The 23,463-nt window shown below is 42.1% G+C and overlaps 1 protein-coding gene across 3 annotated transcripts in view; it reads left to right on the top strand.

The window, feature by feature from the left end:
* mboat2b (membrane bound O-acyltransferase domain containing 2b) overlaps positions 1-23,463 on the top strand; it is a 75,290-nt gene that overhangs the window by 15,595 nt on the left and 36,232 nt on the right. Inside the window, exon 1 of one of the 3 annotated variants that reach the window (XM_014204847.2) lies at positions 14,705-15,379. The exons of 1 other annotated variant lie outside the window; for it this stretch is intronic. In XM_014204847.2, coding sequence (XP_014060322.1) covers positions 15,329-15,379 — 51 coding nt within the window. In that variant the 5' untranslated portion in view covers positions 14,705-15,328. Of the gene's footprint in view, positions 1-14,704; positions 15,380-23,463 lie in introns of those variants that run through there. One more of the 3 variants, XM_014204848.2, reaches the window with a different exon arrangement.

Raw genomic sequence — 23,463 nt, 5'->3', positions numbered from 1 at the left:
TATAACACTGCACAGGATCCTCTTTCAAAAAGGGGTTCAAAACCTGGCACACTTGCTTATAAACAATCAGTATATATGTATATGACTACGATAACGCTAAATTTGAATAATTAACATAATCTGAGGAGTACTAGTTTTTACAAATCAGTTCTTTAGTTTGATCATTTTCAGGATTTCTTTTCCTTGCCTACTGTGCTCTGTGTGTGACATAATGTTCTGTGTGCTAGCAGGCCTATTTACATGGGCATGGGCGTTTGGGCGTTTTTAAATCTGCTCACTGATTGTACTTGGCTGCCAGTGGGCCCCTCTACTGTGCTATTCCACCTACAAAAGCACTTCCTTCCCTCTGTGTCAGAGGCTAGGTCCCAAATGACACCGTTGGGTGAAGGACACAGTCAGAGATGTCTTCCCGGCGGAGCATACTGGAACATGATGGGAATTTCCCCAGTTCCGGTAGTTAGATCATTCCGGGACGGAATTATTCAACTTCTGTATCTGTGAAGCAATGTGTTGTGTGGGAAAAGGAGATGTTACTGATGATTCATCTAGAAAAGAGTGATCTATAGATTCCTCATTTTAATGTTCTTCTCAGTATGGTGAGTTCTGCCCTTGAACAGGGTCAGCAGGGTCAGGTCTGTGTCCCAAATGGCACCCTGTTTGCCATGTAGTGCACTACGTAGGGGAGTAGTGTGTGTGATTTGGGACACACCCAGGGTCAGAGTACTGAACCGCTGGGAAATGAAACCCCTGTTGCGTGAAGTCATAAAGTCTTGCCCTAGTATAACCATCAGGATTGGTAAAGAGAATAACAAAGACAGACTGTAGCTCATGGCAGTAGGATTGATGGCATTGGTAGCCTGACTACCTTCCGCTGCCTCCTGGCACTGGGGCCACGGCCGTGTGGCCTGGGTAGTGGCTTTATGAGGAGGCCGCTGTCCCTCAGGAGTGACTCATTCTATGATTCATTCTCTGTGGTTGTGCCCCAAATGGTACTTCCCTATAGGCTCTGGGCAAAAGTATTGCACTAAATAGGGAATTGTGCCAGTTGGGAAGCAACCTATGTTCCTGACACCTCACGACCTGGGCGGATCTCAGTCAGAGCCTTATCCACCCCCAGCTGCACGCCCTTTGCGCCCCTGGCCAAAAGTAGTGCACTATATAGGTAAAAGGGTGCCATTTGGGATGCAAATGCAGACTTAGTGTAATAGGAATGATAGAGGGTTTGATGTGAAGTAGTTAAATTGATTAATTGGTATTATTCTTCATGTCCACTATGATTATGTCAGGTGTGCATTATTGCATCACGCATCTTTCTCTGCATGTGTAACTCATCTTTGCGAACTTGTAATCTGAAAAGAAAATGGACAACACATTATTCTTCCTCTGTAGATCATGGGAGGTCTACCTCATCTCTGGAAACGGCAGTAGTCATTATGATTTCTCTCCTGATCAAACCTCTATTACTCTAGTGTGTGACTGTCTAGCTATGGGGACTCTTGAGATAAATAATTGCGTGTCTAATGCATTGCACTGAGAGAGCACTTAGTGTTCATGGGAGATTTAATCATCTGAGAGCAACTTCTTGCTGCTTGGTAATACCCGATGGACAAAGCCATCGATCACATGACACAAGTCCTTCCTGTGTGAAGACTCAATAGCGTGTTGAAGCCAAAAGAAGTCGGTTAAGATAAAACATGCGCAGTTTGAGCTACTACCACTCCAGGAAGTAACTCAGTGCTGCATCCTCTCATTGACTAACTTAAGTTAATAATCAATTCAAGGACATACATCTGGTGTATTAGAAGCAATTATTGGTACCATAATTGTCTTTGAATTTATTACATTTTTTACGTGAAGATTGACCATGAAGATTGCAATTCTTTTAATTCACTATAATGGGGGATCCTCTTTTCTGCATAATAATGCCTGCACTACTGGTGTACCGCAGTAGGCCTTGAACTTCCGTGGCTTCAATGACAGGGGGCAGTTGTTCTCCCCAGTTAATGGCGATGACATGCCAAGAGCAGATGTGTTGCAAATGGGGAATAATGGGTTCAAAAGTTTGGGGTCATTTTAGAAATGTCCTTGTTTTTGAAAGAAAAGTAAAAAAAAATGTGTCCATTAAAATAACATCAAATTGATCAGAAATACAGTGTAGACATGGTTAATGTTGTAAATTACTATATATATATATATATATATATATATATATATATATATATATATATGCACACTACTTTTAACCAGGTAGTGCGCTATGTAGGGAATAGGGTGCCATTTGGGACGTAGACTAGACTAGCCTGTTATCCAAACTGTACCAAATCAGTACATTTACATTTTAGTAATTTAGGCCTAGCAGATCTCCAATGCTTTTAGATTTGTGGGAAGTAGTGAATAAGCTCACACTGCACAGGAGATATTATTAGGAGTGGGATGCATTCTGTTATGTGGACTGATGTTTCTGTGACTGCAGCCTGTGGGGTGTAGGGCCAGGCTGGATCTGATAACAATCTCAGTGGCCAGGGGCTGGGTCTCTGGAGTGAGACCTGGGGAAATGGTCAGTAGTGAAAACAGGAAAAGGGAAGAACTGTGGAATGTGCAATCAGCCACTGACGTCAAACGGTGACCTTTTTCTGTTGGTCACAGTGTGGCAGAGACTAGAGAGAAGGGATGTGTGTGTGTGTGTGTGTGTGTGTGTGTGTGTGTGTGTGTGTGTGTCACAGGTGGCTGGTGGCCTCTTAATTGGGGAGGACAGGCTCATAGTAATGTCTGGAATGGAATAAATTGAATGGTATCAAACACATCAAATGTGGTTTTCATGTGTTTGATGCCCTTCCATTCACTCCATTCCAGCCATTATTATGAGATGTCCTCCCCTCCCCTCCGGTGTGTGTGTGTGTGGTGCCAGCTGGGGTTGTGTTCCTCTGGTTTTCTCCAGATGTACATCTTATTGATGTATTTTCGGTTGATAAAGTGTCTGAATTCCAACTGGCAAAGTGAATTTCCTATTTGCCCATGACAGTATTTTGATGTCAGATAGGTTTTTGATGGGTGGAGATCGTGACTTTGCATATGTTCTAGGCTTGAACAAGAGTAGAGGCAGTAGTTCTCTCTTGTTTTGGATAGGCTGTCCTTACAGCTATAGTTGTTAAGAAGAAAAGCCATTGAGGATATGGCTTGTTGCATTGTGGCAATGAGACAGATGATGCGATGAGACAGTTGATTGTAAAAACATGGCCTCTGCTCAGCAGCACATCAATATCTTTGCTATGGGAAGGCATACAGGCTGTATCCTAGCAACAGGCTTCTTCAGGATCCATTCCATCATGGGCTCCAATGAGCCTTAACATTCACCAGAATGTGTTCTCTCTCTTGCCTCCTTGTGATTGGATGGATGTTGCGATTTAGAATAGAGGCTCGTTCAATCCAGTAATAGAGGAAATTATTATCTTTGTTTTGTGTAAGGTCATAATTTTCTATCTGAATGACATAGATCTCTTTGATTTTCCCCCCTCAGTATTTTTCTGTTGTAGACTGCGTCCCATATTCCCTATATAGTGCACTACTTTTGACCAGAGCCCTATGGGAATAGGTGAACATTTGGGACGCAAACGTAATCCTGTGAGAGGAGGAGGGTGATGGTGTAGTGATATATGGGTCTCCCCATTCTGTCGTCTCTGGGCACTGCCTCATCCTGGCTTTATGCATTAGTTTTCCATACAATGTCTGACATCTTGTGTACTAGTCATCCTTTTGTTTTGGCTTCTTATTGTTTGTGAAGGCTTAAAAAAAATCCTTATTTGGCAAAAATAGTATTTTACATCCTCCTGTGGTGTTGTGTTACCATTGTTAAAACATGATCGTGAATGTCTCCTCATCTGCACAGATAATGTGCCATTAGAGGCTGTCTAAAAAAGATATTTGACACAGGTTGGGTTACAACAGCCCATTGTAGTAGGAAACACATTTTCTGAAACCTATTTAAAATGTCTATCTACACAGTAACATTTCCTCCAACTCTCAACATTGTTAATTTTCTTCATTTGTTCTACAGTCCACCCAGAATGACCTTGTGATCTGGAAGGTACTTTAACATTTATCAGAGATTACTGCATACCAGTTCCTGTTTGCGTCCCAAGTGGCACCCTATTCCCTATACAGTGCACTACTTCTAACCAGAGCCCTATGGGCCCTGGTAAAAAAGTTGTGCACTATATAGGGAAAAGGTAGTTATTTCCTGGTCCCTCAAGCAGAACATCTGATTTATTTGCACTCCATCAATGTCTGTCTGCTGGCTGGCACATTCTCCCACACATCCAGTACATATCCTCCCCAGCTTTACCTCAACCCACTGCAGTATACAGTATGAACCCAGCCCAGAGTAGGAGTGCTGATTAACGGCCCTACTAAACTATAGCCATCGGGCATCCAGCATGGCCATCAACCATTGAGGGAATGCTTCCTTTGAAATCAATGAATAATGCTGTACTGCCTGTGTTGCGCTTGCGTTGTGTCATGTCCAATGGAAGCGTCCAAGCTCAAGAGTCGCAGAGGTTCAATTCCTGATGGCTGACGCATGTGCTCATTCTGTCTTGTGAATTGAAATAATAGAAAATTATAGTTGATTCTGGATGCATAATGGCCCCCACTAAACACCACTAGTGAAGTCAAGAAGCTGCTAGCTATCTGTAACTCTAGCTAGCTAGACTATAGCTGTGTTCGAATACTCATACTACCCACACTAACCATACTATTTGTGGTGTGAATTGAGTATATCAACTCTGCAAAAAAAGAAACGTCCTCACTGTCAACTGCGTTTATTTTCAGCAAACTTAACATGTGTAAATATTTGTATGAACATAACAAGATTCAACAACTGAGACATAAACTGAACAAGTTCCACAGACATGTGACTAACAGAAATGGAATAATGTGTCCCTGAACAAAGGGGGTGTCAAAATCAAAAGTAAACAGTCAGTATCTGGTGTGGCCACCAGCTGCATTAAGTACTGCAGTGCATCTCCTCCTCATGGACTGCACCAGATTTGCCAGTTATTGCTGTGAGATGTTACCCCACTCTTCCGCCAAGGCACCTGCAAGTTCCCGGACATTTCTGGGGGGAATGGCCCTAGCCCTTCTGGGGGGGGAATGGCCCTAGAGAAGAGCAGTTTTTGCCAGTCCTGTCTGGTCCATAGACTGTGGGTTTGTGCCCATAGGTGACGTTGTTGCCGGTGATGTCTGGTGAGGACCTGCCTTACAACAGACCTACAAGCCCTCAGTCCAGCCTCTCTCAGCCTATTGCGGACAGTCTGAGCACTGATGGAGGGATTGTGCGTTCCTGGTGTAACTCGGGCAGTTGTTGCCATTCTGTACCTGTCCCACAGGTGTGATGTTCGGATGTACCGATCCTGTGCAGGTGTTGTTACACATGGTCTGCCACTGCGAGGACTGACCCTGGGCATCTTGAGCACGGACCCTGGGCATCTTTTTTTGTTGTTGGTGTTTTTCAGTCAGTAGAAAGGCCTCTTTAGTGTCCTAAGTTTTCATAACTGTAACCTTAATTGCCTACCGTCTGTAAGCTGTTAGTGTCTTAATGACCGTTCCACAGGTGCATGTTCATTAATTGTTTATGGTTCATTGAACAAGCATGGTAAACAGTGTTTAAACCCTTTACAATGAACATCTATGAAGTTATTTGGATTTTTACGAATTATCTTTGAAAGACAGGGTCCTGAAAAAGGGACGTTTTTTTTTTGTTGCTTATTGGTCATAGTATAGATATAGTTAGTATGCCAAAAGTTCCCGGATTTCACCAAATATGAAGTATACAAGCAGGGGACACTATTTCCGTACTTTAGGGCCCATAATGCAATTCTTCATGAAATGGGCATGGCTTCACATTTTTTTTCAGATTTGAAGAAAATATGCAGCCGAAGAACAACGTTAGCGGATACAAATTCATTGCTTTAATTAACTAATTATGACAAATGTTAGCAAAATGTTGAGCAATGTAATAAAGTCATTATTTTTCAAATAAATTAGCTTACACGTGATGTTGGCTGACAATTTGTTAGCTACGGGGTCCTTACGAACCACATGCTGGTACATACTGCTGTAATGATGTGCCATGTTAGCTAGCTATCTAATGTTAGTTGGCTACTTATACATCAAACTTGCCAGTATATTAACTGTAGGCTAACTAACTACCCAACGTTTATTGACTTTATTTTTCCAGTCATTCTTAGCTAAATGGTATAGCCGTTGCTCGTTCTCAATGGACTTTCGGGTGCTTTCGTAAATTCGCTCTGAATTTTTGAGCGCTCAACACCGGTCGAATATGGCCGGTGTCAGTTAATGTCGGCAGAAAAGTGCAATTAAATTATTGCCAGCAACACAGTTAGTCACCAACACTCTGGATAACATGAAAACTGCCTAACCAGCTCTGCTAGGGCGAGTAAAATGGTCAGTGGTCACTCTCTCTCATTTGTGTCTGAACGTAGCTCGCAAGCTAGCCAACGTTAGCTTGGGTGGTTGACTGCCGTTGTAAGGTCAGAACGCTCAAATTAACCCTACTCCTCGGCCCGAGCATCCTAGTGTGCGCTCCGAGAGGGAAACGCTCTGAATTTACAAACCGACATCTGACAGCGCTCTGAATTTACGAGCGCACTCTGGCACTCCAGATTGAATTTAAGAACACACCCGAAGTCGTAAAATGTCTAACTAGTCATTTGTTACGCTAACTAGCTAGCAAGAGGTTGCATAGCAACAGCATCAACTTCCGGTAGAGCTAGTACGCTGAACTGAAAAGATAATGTTCCGTTTACAGTATACTAAAATGAACTAATAGTATATACAGTATGTTAGTATGGGTATTCGAACATAGCTTATGTTTACATTCACAATGTAAACAAAAGCAACTTGTGTAATTAGAAGGTAATTTAGTACAACCACTTGCAACAGTTGCATGAGTACTTGCAAGAAATGGTACAGTAGAGGAAAATAGAATAGCCTCTTCCCCTCTGCTCCTCTCCACTCTCAAACCACACGCTCTGTGTAGCAGGTAGAACTTCACATTGAGGGGATGCTGATGACAAAGCAACGCAAGTGTTAGGATCAGTTCAGCCTTTTTAGATCATAATGAGTCCGATTATTATAGACAGGGAGGAACTGATCCTAGTTCTACTCTACTCTGAGACGCTTTATGAATACGGGCCCTGAACCGAGCCCATAGTTCAGAACACCTGGCACTGTAGAAGGTATCGTCTCTGGTTGGGGTTGGCCTGACGTGCCCCTGCAGGCTGCAGAGAGCAGTAGGAAGGAATACTGGAGCCTAGCCTAGACATCAAGGAGCATGAATTAAAGAAGATGATGACGCTTGAGTGTCTGGAAGGAGCGTACAGGAGTGGAGTGGAGATGAGAGCTCTGCCTGCACAGCAGTAGGGCCACTATGAGATATTAATGAGTGGTAGATCAATTCAGAGCAGGATTTTTTTTAAATAGGTCTAACTCGTCCCTCATAACTTTCTTTCTGACTGTCACACTTGCTCCCCAGCATTGTTCATCTTAAAAGGCATCAATCTGAACGGGGTATAATGGCACATTTCTGAAATTTGCCATTATTCCCCTTTTTTTTTAAAGTCCTAGACTTCGTCTTTTACATAACCCTAAAACTTACAGCTGCAGTTTTAGACTAATCTACCTTTCGATAAACTGAAAGTATCCTGTGTTAGGAAAAACTTTGAGATCCTTCTAATTTGGCCAGGCTATCGTCCTTGTTCTGTCCCATTTAGAAATGTCATATCTACTCAAACACTATTTCTAGCTTTGTGCATCCTTCCATTTCAATACGTCTCGATACGTATCTAGATACATGGGCTACGATACATTTGAGTTTGAAATGATTCGGTGCAATTCGGTTTGATTAGAGAACGAATCGATGCGATTCAGTTTGATACTATTTGATGCACTAACATTTGTTGCATAAACACATTAATTTAACAATCTAAAGTAAAATCTGTTACTGATGGCGCTCATGAGCTGGGCCCCTGAGTTGGATCTGTGTGTGTGTGTGTGTGTGTGTGTGTGTGTAAATTATGTATGTCTGGCGTATGTGGGTCTTTCTATAAATAATGGGGCCAGTGTGAAACATTGGGATAAAAAATTATTCAAGGATTTTTATGCAGTTCCGCATGTGAACTTGGACTGGGAAATATATGCAAATTGGTCCATACAATGCCTTCGGAAAGTAGTCAGACCCCTTGACTTTTTCCACATTTTGTTACGTTACAGCCTTATTTTAAAATGGATTCAAAAATAAATAAATCCACATCAAGCTACACACAATACCTCATAATGACAAAGCAAAAACAGTTTCTTTAGAAATGTTTGTAAATTTATGAAATATAAACTGAAATATTACATTTGCATAAGTATTCAGAACCTTTACTCAGTACTTTGTTGAAGCACCCCAGGCAGCGATTACCGCCTCGAGTCTTCTTGGGTATGACACTACAGACTTGGTACACCAGTATTTGGGGAGTTTCTCCCATTCTTCTCTGTAGATCCTGTCAAGCTCTGTCAGGTTGGATGGGGAGCGTCGCTGCACAATTATTTTCAGGTTTCTCCAGAGATGTTCAAGTCCAGGCTCTGGCTGGGCCACTCAAGGACATTAAGACTTGTCCCGAAGCCACTCCTGTGTTGTCATGGCTGTGTGCTTAGGGTCGTTGTCCTGTTGGAAGATGAACCTTCTCCCCAGTCTGAGGTCCTGAGCTCTCTGGAGCAGGTTTTCATCAAGGATCTTTCTACTTTGCACCGTTCTTCTTTCCCTCAATCCTGACTAGTCTCCCAGTGCCTGCCCCTGAAAATCATCCCCACAGCATGATGCTGTCACCACCATGCTTCAACGTAAGGATGGTGCCAGGTTTCCTCCAGAAGTGACATTTGGCATTCAGTCCAAAGAGTTCAATGTTGGTTTCATCAGACCAGAGAATCTTGTTTCTGATAGTCTGAGTCCTTCAGGTGCCTTTTGGCAAACTCCAAGTGGACTGTCATGTGCCTTTTTACTGAGGAGTGGCTTCCGTCTGGCCACCCTACCATAAAGGCCTGATTTGGAGCTCTGTCAGTGACCATCGGGTCACCTCCCTGACCAAGCCCCTTCTTCCCCAATTGCTCAGTTTGGCCAGGCGGCCAGCTCTAGGAAGAGTTTTGGTGGTTCCAAACTTCTTCCATTTAAGAATGATGGAGTCCACTGTATTCTTGGGGACCTTGGGACCTACAGACAATTCCTTCGACCTCATTGCTTGGTTTTTGCTCTGACATGGACTGTCAACTGTGGGACCTTCTATAGACAGGTGTGTTCCTTTCCAAATCATGTCCAATCATTTGAATTTACCACAGGTGGAGTCCAATCAAGTTGTAGAAACATCTCAAGGATGATCAATGGAAACAGGATGTACCTGAGCTCAATTCTGAGTCTCATAGCAAAGGGTCTGAGTACTTATCTGTTTTTTAGTATTAATACATTTGCAAAAAATTCTAAAAACCTGTTTTTGCTTCGTCATTATGGGGTATTGTGTGTAGATTGATGATTTAAAAAAGTCTGTAACGTAACAAAAATGGGGAAAAAGTCAAGGGGTCAGAATATTTTCTGAATGCACTGTATATTGTGATTATTATGATTCTATATGTATTGCAATTTGCTAATGCTATTTCTTGATTTTTTTTGGAAAAAAATAATAATTTGATGTTCAAAACATATTGCTCACTATATGTCTGCTGCAGAGAGACAAAAAGGAGAATGGAAAATGTGTTTTGATCAGTCATGGAAATAAGTGTACTATTTAAAAATAGGATTAAAAATACCAGAGTTTTGGAGCAGGTACAGCTGACTAGTGCTAGCTAACACTACTTAGAAAAAAAATAAAAATAATAATATACAGTACCAGTCAAAAGTTTGGACACACCTACTCATTCAAGGGTTTTTCTTTATTTTTACTATTTTCTACATTGTAGAATAATAAAGACATCAAAACTAAATAACACATGGAATAATTTAGTAACCAAAAAAAGTGTTCAACAAATAAAAAATATATTGTATATTTTAGATTCTTCAACGTAGCCACCCTTTGCCTTGATGACAGCTTTGCACACTCTTGGCATTCTCTCAACCAGCTTCATGAGGTAGTCACCTGGAATGCATTTCAATTAACAGGTGTGCCTTGTTAAAAGTTAATTTGTGGAATTTCTTTTCTTCTTAATGTGTTTGAGCCAATCAGTTGTGTTGTGACAAGGTAGGGGTGTTATACAGAAAATAGCCCTATTTGGTAAAAGACCAAGTCCATATTATGGCAGGAACATCTCAAATAAGGAAAGAGAAACGACAGTCCATCATTACTTTAAGACATGAAGGTCAGTCAATATGGAACATTTCAAGAACTTTGAGAGGAGACAGCGTGAATCAGGCCTTCATGGTCAAATTGCTGCAAAGAAACCACTACTAAAGGACACCAGTAAGACTTGCTTGGGCCAAGAAACCTGAGCAATGGATATTTCGACTGGGGGAAATCTGTCCTTGGTCTGAGTCCAAATTTGAGATTTGTGGTTCCAACCTCTGTGTCTTTGTGAGACGCAGAGTAGGTGAACTGATGATCTCTGCATGTGTGGTTCCCACCATGAAGCATGGAGGAGGTGTGATGGTGTGGGGGTGCTTTGCTGGTGACACTGTCTGTCACTTATTTAGAATTCAAGGCACACTTAACCAGCATGGCTACCACAGCCTTCTGCAGCGATACGCCATCCCATCTGGTTTACGATTAGGCTCCAGGCTATCTGACCAAGAAGGAGTATGGAGTGCTGCATCAGATGACCTGGCTTCCACGATCACCCAACCTCAAACCAATTGAGATGGTTTGGGATGAGTTGGACTGCAGAGTGAAGGAAAAGCAGCCGACAAGTGTTCAGCATATGTGGGAACTCCTTCAAGACTGTTGGAAAAGCATTCCAGGTGAAGCTGGTTGAGAGAATGCCAAGAGTGTACAAACCTAGTAAATAACCCCCCTCCCCCATCACTAGTAAATACCACCTTCCCACTTGGTTATGAACGCATCATGAGCTACCACATTATGTGGAAATTTGATTAGATAATTTTTTTGATAATTGACTTTAAAGGTTAAATATATATTATTTTTTATTCTATAAATTAGAAAATATTTGACAACCCTGTTTGTAAGCTTTCAAATGATATCAAACTCAACCGTTTATCTTTTTCTGAGATAAAGACATGGATGTCTAATGGTAGGGTGGGGTTTGAAAAATAGGTCAACTTTGACCACCTCGATCTACTAAATATTTTGGCATTCATGTCCATTAAGTCACTTTCTGATCACTCTACCAAGAGCAAACATGTTTGGAAGGTTTCATTCAAATCTAAATGAGTGCAGTCAGAAAGTGATTGAATTCATATGGAACGACCTAGAGCCATGAACAAAGACTGGAAGACAATCAGCCCTGGTCAAATAATACGGCTGTCAGCTGCCCCTTAGAACAAACCTGGCTTGGCCCAGGGCTCGATATTTAGATCTGTGCCCCAAATGACACCGTAATCCCTTTTTTATAGTTCAACATTTTTTTACCAGGTCTTCCAGGGATCGACCCCACCTGTCAGCCAGCCAGCAAGGACAGTCCAGACTCCAGCTCTGGAGAGACCGGGCCAAGGCTTTACCGCCACAGGACTGTCTTAAAGGGCCTAGGAACTTACAGCAGAGAGGCAGAGAGGCCCCACAGGTTCAACAAAGGGCGAGCTGGGAGTGACAATTGATCACTTTTAATTAAAAACATTCGGAAAACTACGGCGTGGTTCTCCAGAAACTGACCACAAAATCAACCATGCAGAAGCTTTTTTTATTTGAATGGCTCCCCGTGATGATCATCAGACACTTCTGTCTTTCTCTCTTTGCAAAGCTTTGAGGAGGTTATGTCTTTTGGCTTCTCATTTGCTCTCACAATGGACTTACCTGATTTATCATCAAGGAGGTCCTATTTTCTTCAGTCTCTGCATTAATTTCTCCACTTCAGTAGGGTGGCCAGAGTTTAACGTCCTTAGGGATGGATTGGAAGAATGGGCTCATCAAACACGCAGCCAGAATAGCTTTGGATTTTCAACTGACAATGCGATAATGGCTGACTCCCAAATGGAACCCTATTATTCCCCATATAGTGCACTGCTTTTAATGGGCCCTGGTCAAAAGTAGTGTAGTACATAGGGAATTGGTCACCAATTGGGATGCACACAATATGAATCAGTGGGTTTTTATTACCAGTCAATTTTTAGGAAGCTCTTTCCCTTATGTTTAAAAAATCAAATAAAAAATATGTGGACAAAATACTGAAGTCTATTCAGTGCGTCTGAGCTTGTGGTTGAATTGAGTCATTGAGTTTAGTCATTTTGGTATTTAGGGACAGATTGGGGGAGTAAAATAGTCTAACGCTATGCTAATGGCTGTGCTGTGAATCTTTTGTGTGTGAGACCTAGTAAAGATTTGAAGTGTGTGTGTGCTCATATAACAATATGCGGTACTTGTACATGGATAGATTTTGCAATACAATCACAAGCTCTTTAATGTGGAAAACCTACTGTACACACTCCACACTATTGTCCCTAGCCCCGCACTGTAGCTCTTGCATTGTCATTGTGTATGCCTGAGCCGTGCTAAACACAAGCTGTCCAAACAGAGCAGAGGAGATGAGGGCTTTGAAGGCTTTCTCCCTCCCTGCTGGCAGAGAGGCCAGCTGCGCCCAGAAGAACACCCTATTCCCTATTGAGTACACTACTTTTTATCAGAACCCTATGGTCCCTAGTGGAAAGTAATGTACTATATGTAATAGAGTGCCATTTGGGACACACTCCAGGGCTCCACAACCAAAACAGAACACGGCAGCCATTTGAGGCGAGCTGGATGAAATACAATCGGGAATGTTCATTATTATTTCCTATTCACTCCCTTCCCTCTCTGCCTTGCCAAACACACACTAACTTTGTTTAATAAGTTAAAGGTGGCAGCAGGCTGAAGAGAAGGGAGAAGGAATGCAACTATAGCTTGACTCAACCACAAAAATAGGAAAATATGCATCCTCATTTTTATAGGGTGTTTTCACTTCATCTAATATCTGATAAACCTGTGCTGTGTGTAGATAGTGTATCATTTAGGGTTCTTCCTCTCAGTTTTTCCACAGCGTTCGTGTCCCGCTGTGTTTTCGAGCACAGCTTGGCAGCAGATGGCTGCTTACATAAAACGCCTGGAGAATCAACTGACTTAGCCTATTGACGGTTTCTCCTCCTGACTAGCTTCTGACCCCGTTAGTTTGTCTCCTTGTGGTGCGACAACATCTTAGCATAATGATCCCTTTAATAAAAGATGGAGAGGCAGCACAGACGGAGAGGGAGCACATCATCCTATCATCTACAAACACCATTGATATGTTGCCCTAAACTGCAGAGAGAACTCGCTGGGGAATGTGCCATTAGCGATGATGCTAATGAAAACAGTCTTCTGGTAGATGGAAAGGTTTTCCCTAAAACCTTCTCAATTTAAATGTTAACTACAAAGTAGCCTATGTTTACCTGGCAGAAAGATATCATGATTATTTGCATTAATCCAGTGGGTATTTGTTTTGCAAACTCTAACATCACATGTGCACTACAAAAACACAGCTAAACAGCAGCCTCTTGCTAGATGAGCACTGGAATTAAAGGGTAACTAGGCTACACCCCCCCAAAAAAATCAAAATTTTCCCAGACCTCAAAAGTGGTTTCCTGATGTGGCATTGTTGTGGACCTATAACATCCAATTTAGTACAATTTCTGTAATTTATTTAGTTTTTGAGCGAAAACCTGGAGAAAAAAAACCCGGAGATAACAACAGAATCTGGGGAAAAAACTGAATCAGGCAAAAAATAAAACGTATTTCATAGGGCCCTACACTAAGGGATGGAGCCATATGCAGTGCCCTACTGTATGTGCAACGATACACAAATGATTCTTTAGTGATGTCAAGACTTGTCCCGCATGACCTATTTATTTAGTATCTGATTTCAACAAATATTAGACTGTCATCTGCAGTGCACACTACCAGTCAAAAGTTTGGACACATCCACTCATTCAAGGTTTTCTTTATTTTTACTATTTTCTACATTGTAGAATAATAGTGAAGACATCAAAACTATGAAATAACACGTGGAATTATGTAGTAACCAAAAAAGTGTTAAACAAATCAAAATATATTGTATAGTTGAGATGCATCAAATTAGCCACCCTTTACCTTGATGACAGCTTTGCACATACTTGGCATTCTCTCAACCAGCTTCATGAGGTAGTCACCTGGAAAGCATTTCAATTAACAGGTGTGCCTTGTTAAGTTGATTTGTGGAATTTCTTTCCTTCTTAATGCGTTTGAGCCAATCAGTTGTGTTGTGACAAGGTAGGTGGGGTATACAGAAGATAGTTCTATTTGGTAAAAGACCAAGTCCATATTATGGCAAGAACATCTCAAATAAGCAAAGAGAAACGACAGTCCATCATTACTTTAAAACATGGTCAGTCAATACGGAACATTTCAAGAACTTTGAAAGTTTCTTCAAGTTGTTGGGTTCTGAGAATATAAAAATATACTTATTCATGTCACTGATGGAGTGCTAAGGTTGAGGGTCTACACCAGAAGTTAAGGGTTATAGGAGGAAGGTATATAGTGGGTGCAACTAAGCTTGGAATGTGTTGAGTGCAGGAAAGCGATTACATGTGGCAGGCATTGATAAGGAGAGACGGGTGGAGATCTTAGAAGCTAACAATGTCACTGAGGGAGAGCGGGTCATGTATAACGTTTACATGATGTCAGGATATGTTATTGTTAGCCATCAGGGGTACTCAGGGAGGAGAAGAGACACAGTCTGGTATCAATAACCATGACAGCCTTGAGTTGGGGAGGAGTGAGCACTTTGGGGTAGAGGTCAGGTTGGATGAAGTGAGGAAGAACAGATATCACTAAGGTTCTGTCTAGCAACAGATATGTGTTGGCTGTTCAGTTGTGGAGGAGGAGACTCCGCCGAGGAGAAAGGGTTAAATATCAGTGCTTGTGTGAAATGTTTTTTGTCTGAATTACAGCTTCGACCCTTTGGGAAGAATTAAACTTGGTTAAGCTTCTTTAGTGTCCGTGAGTTATTTACTCAAAATCAGAACCTATCAAAGTGCCGTCGCAAAACCGTTTTGATGCCAGAGTATGTGGAAGGAAAGATCACAGAACTCCCATGAAGAAGAAATTGTGGTCATCCATGTCCCATGAAGAAGACATTGAGGTCATGCATATCATTTGACAGCCATTCTGTAGTGGTACAGTATACTTTGAGTTGTTAAGTGTGGTTTGCATGGGGCTGTGTGACACTCTCGCTCTCTTTCTCTCAGTGGAATCAGAAAGAGGAATGAGGAGGTTTGGTTTAACATCACTGACAATTCCTGTGTGAGAGTGCATGTGTGAGCGTGGGTTGTGAGCGTGTGTGTGTGTGTGTGTGTGCGTGCGCGTGCATGTGTGCTTGCTTGTGAGCGTGCTTGCTTGTGAGTGTGCTTGTGAGCGAGTGTGTGTGCGTGCTTGTGAGCGAGCGTGCTTGTGTGTGTGAGCGTGCTTGCGTATTTGTGCTTGCGTAAGCGTGCCTGCGAGCACGTGTGTGAGTGTGCTTGTGAGCGTGCGTGTTTGTGTGTGAGTGCGCGTGTGTGAGAGCGTGCGTACATGTGTGATTGTGCTTTTGAGCGTGCGTGTTCCTCTTCCACATTGCCCTCCAGTTCTATAGCCACCTCTTCATGGACAAGTGGTCTCTCTTACTGAATATGGAATCATTTTACTGGAGGTGTTGCTTGAAGTTAATGGCACGATGCTTTGGGATGGTTCTAAAGGGCTGCATTTGGCTCTGGCCAAAAGTAGGGCACTGAGGGGAATAGGGTGGACACCACAAAGGAGGCTAGAGCTGTAGCTAGTCAGTGTCATGCAGATTGTGTCAGCTTCCTGTTACGTAAACACCACATGACCACTTTTCCCCTCTTGGTCGGAAGCGTAACAGTGGTTATGTCCCAAATTTCACCCTATTCACTATATAGTGCACTAGGACTCTGGTTAATAGTAGTGCACTATGTAGGGAATAGGGTGCCATTTGTGCTGCAGGCACAGTGAATCACTGAAATTAGATTTGTGTGACGGTCTTTGTGGTAACCATCGACATGGTGCAGAGACATAAGTCTGTATGCAGACTGCTGATGCACATCTTGCCAGCCTCGTTAGAGAGGCACAACCGGCAGCACCCACACAGAGAACACCGAAACGAGGCAGAGGAGGGAGAAATATAAGCGAAAGATGGAAAGAGTATGAGGCACATAGAGACCAGAGGAGGCCAGAGTGGACAGACAGTAGGAAGCCAAAAATGGTCTGAAAGGCAAAGGGGAAAATGTGTAGTCATGGTTGACTTTGTCATTAACACCTTACACTTGTGGAAATTGGCCTATATGGATATGGCCAATATCATTGATCATAGCTGAAAAAACATAGGTCTTATGGATTAACATCCTCTGCCTTATCATGGATGGACAGTTGCCTATTAAATAGAACAGAGGGTTTTCTTTAATGAAAGCCTCTAACCCGTCCCACTGGTTGTTGCTTATTTATAAAACCCGCTTAGACCTCACTCCCCCCTATCTGAGATATCTACTGCAGCCCTCATCTTCCACATGCAACACCCCAAAGCACACACATCCCTGTGTCGCTCGTCTTTTCAGTTCGCTGCAGCTAGCGACTGGAACGAGCCGCAACAAACACTCAAACTGGACAGTTTTGTATCCATCTCTTCATTCAAAGACTCATGGACATTCTTACTGACTGGCGGCTTTGTGTGATGTATTGTTTTCTCTACCTTCTTGCCCTTTGTGCTGTTGTCTGTGCCAAATAATGTTTGTACTATGTTTTGTGCTGCTGCCATGTTGTGTTGCTACCATGTTGATGTTGTGTTGCTACTATGCTGTGTTGTAATGTGTTGTTGCCATATTATGTTTTCGTCTTAGGTCTCTGTTTATGTAGTGTTGTGTTGTCTTTCTTGATGTGATGTGTGTTTTGTCCTATTTTTATTTAATTTATTTTTAATCCCCCCGTCCCCGCAGGAGGCCTTTTGCCTTTTGGTAGGCGGTCATTGTAAATAAGAATTTGTTCTTAACTGACTTGCCTAGTTAAATAAAAAATATGCAAATTCAGGTGAGTGTGGTGTATCGCAGGGCAGCCGGCTTGGACCATTATTGTTTTCTGTGTTTAGTAATGACCTTCCACTGTCCTTAAATAAAGCCCGTGTGACCATGTACGCTGACAAATCCACAGCATACACTTTTTCTGCAACTTTACAATAAATAACTGACACATTTAACATAGCGCTCTAGTCAGTTTTTAGAATGGGTAACTAGCAAAAGGCTAGTGCTAAATATCTCAAACTAAAAGCATAATTTTTGGGACAAATCATTCGCTCAACCCTAAACCTCATCTGGATCTATACTGAACAAAAATATAAACTCAACATGCAACAATTTCAAAGATTTTGCTTAGTTATAGTTCATATTAGGAAATCCGTCAATTTAAATAAAATTCATTAGGCCCTTATCTATGGTTTTCACATGACTGGGAATACAGATATGCATTTGTTGGTCACAGATAATATTTTTTTTAAAGTAGGAGCATAGATCAGAGAACCAGTCTGTATCTGGTGTGACCACCATCATGCAGCGCGACATCTCCTTTGTACAGAGTTGATCAGGCTGTTGATTGTGGCCTGTGGAACGTTGTCCCACTCTTCAATGGCTGTGCGAAGTTGCTGGATATTGGCGGGAACTGGAACACACTGTCGTAAACGTCGATCCCGAGCATCCCAAACATGCTCAATGGGTTACATGTCTGGTGAGTATGCAGGCTGTGGAAGAACTGGGACATTTTCAGCTTCCAGGAATTGTGTATAGATCCTTGCGCCATGGGGCCGTGCGTTATCATGCTGAAACATGAGATGACGGCGGCACGACAGTTGGCCTCAGGATCTCGTCACGGTATCTCTGTGCATTCAAATTACCATTAATAAAATGTTTTCTGGCTGTAGCTTATGCCTGCCCATACCATAACTCTTCCACCACCATGGGGCACACTGTTCCCAACGTTGACATCATCAAACCGCTCGCCCACACGATGCCATACACGGGGTCTGCGGTTGTGAGGCCGGTTGAATGTACTGCCAAATTGTGTTATGTATGTGATGCGTGGTTGGGATACAACTGTGATATGTGGTTGTCTCGACTGTCTATCATAAGATGATTGCATTAGCTGTGGGTCGCTCTGGATGGGAGCGTCTGATGAATGGCTGAATTGTAATGTAAATGTAGTGCATTCGGAAGGTATTCAGACTGCTTTACTTTTTCCACATTTTGTTACGATATAGTCTTATTCTAAAATTGATTGAATAAATGTTTTCCCTCATCAATCTACACACACTACCCCATAATGACAAAGCGAAAACATATTTTTGTTGCTAATAAAAAAACATTTAAAACAGCTTATTTACATAAGTATTTAGACCCTTTGCTATGAGACTCGATTGGAGTCCCCTTGTGGTAAATTCAATTGATTTGGTTGGAAAGGCACACACCTGTCTAGATAAGGTCCCACAGTTGACAATGCATGTCAGAGCAAAAACCGAGTCATAAGGTTGAAAGAATTGTCCGTAGAGCTCTGAGACAGGATTGTGTTGAAGCACAGATCTGGAGAAGGGTACCAAAAAATGTCTACAGCATTGAAGGTCCCCAAGAACAGTGGCCATCATTCTTAAATGAAAGAAGTTTGGACCCACGAAGACTCTTCCTAGAGCTGGCCGCCTAGCCATACTGAGAAATCGGGGGAGAAGGGCCTTGCTCAGGGACGTGACCAAGAACCCGATGGTCACTCTGACAGAGCTCCAGAGTTCCTCTGTGGAGATGGGAGAACCTTCCAGGAGGACAACCATCTCTGCGGCACTCCACCAATCAGGCCTTTATGGTAGGGTGGCCAGACAGAAGCCACTCCTCAGTAAAAGGCACATGACAGACTGCCAAGCATCACGTCTGGAGAAAACCAGGCACCATCCCGAAGGTTGAAGCATGGGGGTGACAGCATCATGCTGTGGGGATGTTTTTCCGCAGCAGGGACTGTGAGACTAGTCAGGATCGAGGGAAAGATGAATGGAGCAAAGTACAGAGAGATCCTTGACGAAAACTTGTTCCAGAGCGCTCAGGACCTTAGACTTGGGCGACGGTTCACCTTCCAACAGAACAACGACTCTAAGCACACAGCCAAGACAACGCAGGAGTGGCTTAAGGACAAGTCTTTGAATGTCCTTGAGTGGACCAGCCAAAGCCCAGACTTTAACCTGATCGAACATCTGTGGAGACCTGAAAATAGCTGTGCAGCGACGATCCCCATCCACCCTGACAGAGCTTGAGAGGATCTGCAGAGAAGAATGGGAGAAACTCCCCAAATACAGGTGTGCCAAGCTTGTGCCATTTTTTTTTTGCTTTGTCATTATGGGGTATTGTATGTAGATTGATGAGGGGGGGAAATTATAATGTAATCAATTTTAGAATAAGGCTGTAACGTATCAACATTTGGAAAAAGTTTAGGGGTCTGAATACTCTTCGAATGCACTGTATATTTATGTATGTTATGTTTTATTTGTTTCCTGTTTGGACCCCAGGAAGAATAGCAGCTGTCTTGGCAGTAGCTAATTGGGATCCTAACACACACACACACACACACACACACACACACACACACACACACACACACTTTAGAGATTATGGGGACATTATCAGACCCAAGGTGAGGATACACCACTTCACCTGACAAAAGACTGAATCCAAACAGTACACTGTTGCAGACCTGGGATAGCTATAGTTTTAACTATTCTTTGTGGAAAGTAACTATTTTCCCAGGGGAACAAATAGTTATTTTGGAAGTGTCTACAACTATTTAAATACAGATCTTAGAAAGTGACTACTTTTCAAAACTATTTGAATACAGATTTTGCCCCAGGTGTGCATAATCAAGTCAAACCAATTAACCAATTCTATTTTGTACATATAAGTATAAATAAGTTGTGACGCTCAACTACTGCATGACTCTCAACATACCACTGAAAAGGTTTCTGAGTTATTCAAAGCCATTTGCAGACATTGAAAACAGCATGTTGGATGCTTTGCAAAAAAAACTTTGTCCATCTGAGGGTAAGTGTTCTTCTTTCATACACACACTATACCATCATTTTAAAGGGATACAAACTAACATGATTTTCCACCTACCATGGCAGTAGTTGATTCAAGAAGACAGTTTCCTTTCGACATAAAGCCATATTTTGTTACTGTTAGCATTCTCAGTAACACGTAACATTAAACTGTTCTTGTGCCTGTGTAATAATGGGGCGGCAGGTAGCCGCAGTTAGCGTTTGGCCAGTAACCGAAAGGTTGCTGGATTGAATCCCTGAGCTGACAAGGTACAAATCTGTCATTCTGCCCCTGAACAAGGCAGTTAACCCCCTGTTCCCTGGTAGGCCGTCATTGTAAATTAGGATTTGATCTTAACTAACTTTCCTAGTTAAATAAAGGTTAAATTAAAAAATGTATAATAAAACACTTATTTTGGAGAAACATTTTATTAGCATGTTGTTACTTAATACTTCGATAATTGCATTTCAATTGCATAGGAATTTTGTAACTATTGTACACGAGTGGTGACTGTTCCTTATTTCACATAACTCCATTATTATGCCATGCTAAAGCAATTTCCAAAGTCCTATGTAACAATATTGCTATCTTACTACACATGTATAAGAACTTTGTCAAGTGTTGCTGTATTATGTCTCACTCATTATGAAAATATATGTGTTAGTCATTTTGAAGCTGCGAAAGTGATCTACTCTAATGTTGAGGTGATTCCATGCCCCTCATGTATTTAATTCTAGGCTGTAGGCTATATTAAGATTCATATCCAAGAGCCCTCCAAGCCATGTGCTTAGGATCATATATTTAGACTGATTCAACTAACTTTTGTAGTTTTTGGTTCTTCATCAAATATTTGTTTTCAAAATAACTTACATTGATTCAAATACTTTCAAATATGATTTGGTTTTCTGGAGAGAAGAGAAACGATTACATGGGTTTGAGTAAGAGGTCCAACTGGCGTCTCCAACTGGCCACACACCTCTTCAAACTGTGCACAGTTCCCAAGTAATTTCAATACACTTTTTTTGACTGAAGGAAAGAGCCTTCAATATAACGCCTCGATCATACCTACAGCGTCGTAGCATTTGGGCACACCAGAAGTACATTCATTTCCAGTGGAACGCTGTGTTTGCTCTGCAGCATTGCGTTGCAGAGGCAGTTGCAGTGCGTTCTGTGCGGCGCATAAGTTGGATTTATCCAACATATGTATCAAAGTTTATGCGTAGACCGCTTGACAGAAATGGTAGAAGGTGAACGTTGAACTTTTGTTGCACACGTATCCAGATGATGCTGCGTACTATTTTACGCAACGACGCTGTAGGTGTGATCACTGTGTAATGTGCTTTGTTTAGCTCTCCTAGCTCAGCTATTGACGAACTGAATCAAGCACACTTGTAGTTTTTTGTTTGGAACACAGCCCTGTGTCCCCACCATCACACAATTACTGATGTTTACGCAATCCAAAAAGGTCCATTTATAAGTCGCAATCTGGATCAGGTGTGGATCATTTTTAAGCTTATTATATTGCCAATATGGCTAGCTAAGTTATAAAATACGATCTTACAGTTTCGAAAGACACTTCAGACAAACATAGAAATGTTGGCGCTCATAGTCATTTTGTGGTGCGTGCATTCAAGAGCGTGTTCCGCTGCACATTTTTCTTCACAATATGACAAACAGGCTCATTCTGTTCAGGACAACCCAGGGTGTAACATGTCATCCTTGTAACTGTATCAAACATAGCGATCATAAATGTTGATACTGTAAATGACGTGTGAAGTGCATATTTGGACTCACGGGTGTGTGGTTTGCTATAATCGGTATTAGAATCCTGAGCGTCTCGTCTTTCCCGAACACATCGACTTCTCTCAACTTATAGCATTTCCCTCATTCAGACAACAACAAATGTGCAGAAGTAGCCCAATTTTGTGGGAGGGATGGGGGCATCTTGTCGAACACAGGGATCAAGTTCATAACGGCTGTCAGTCAAAACCCATACAGAGCTGTGAAGCAGGGGACCTGCGCTCTGACGTCATGTATAGCACGTAACTGTACAGGCACTGCGTTCCAATTTAGGTTCTTATCAATGACAAAATCTGCCATTTCCAATTTGTGTACGGGACGATGGGGGCTGTGTGTGGAAAGGGCTAACCTAATACGAGTATGATTCTCTCATCAGTGCCTATGGTAGAGGTTCATACTAAAATCACACATGATGGCATGAAACAATTCTCATATAGGCTAGTGTCTGAGTGTGAATGAAAACCGAGGTGATAAATAATTTATAGGTTCAGTGCAGTAAAACTAGATTTTCTTGTGTTTTATATATTTCCACACTGAGATTGGAATAATATTGTGAAAATTATGATAATGCAATTTTAGTGTAAGAGCTGTTTGAAAAGTGCCTGAAATTTCAGCTTGTTTGGCTGGATGGAATTTTTGGACCACCTGGTGACATCTCCAAGCCATATAAGTTAATAGACCAATAAAGACAATAACAGCTAGTTTTCAGGTTACTCATCTCTCCCATTACGTTCCTACAATTAGCCCCTCTCTCACCACTCCCAGACAGTCCTAGCTAAATTATTTCTTGCGAAAATACATTTTTTCTAAGAAGCAATTTCTTTCCTCCTTTTTGACCATTTAAATTTAAAACAGAAAGGTACTTTATTGTTACCAAGAAATGATTTGGTATTGAGATAACAACGGCTGCGTTGGACCTTTAAATCATGACTCAAGCCATGAATCTAATATGGTATTTGAAAGCATGTTCCTCCCTACCTGTATCACTGCCTCGCCGTTTGGTACAGGCCTTTTCTGTTATTTGGTTGAGAGGAATGCCCCAGACTCTCGTTGTCTTTGATAGGCAGCAGATCGACTCACCCTGGCATGGGGTGAGTTGACAGATGTGCTGTCCTTAAACCAGGGCCAGCCTCTGTCTGCGTCCCAAATTGTACCCAATTCCCATAGCGCACGGTAAAAAGTAGTGCACTATCTAGGGAATAGGGTGCCATTAGGACCAATGGCAGACGGGAAGGGTAGCAGAGCTACAGATGAGGGGATTGACTTTCAGAGGGGTGATGATGTCCTGGGGCAGAGGGTGCGGGCTGTCTGACCCTGAGCTGGACCGCCTCCCACTATAGTGACATTTTGAC

The sequence above is a fragment of the Salmo salar genome, chromosome ssa06 (assembly GCF_905237065.1).
Source record: "Salmo salar chromosome ssa06, Ssal_v3.1, whole genome shotgun sequence".
Taxonomy (NCBI): domain Eukaryota; kingdom Metazoa; phylum Chordata; class Actinopteri; order Salmoniformes; family Salmonidae; genus Salmo; species Salmo salar.
This window is presented reverse-complemented; position numbering and strand designations above follow the sequence as displayed.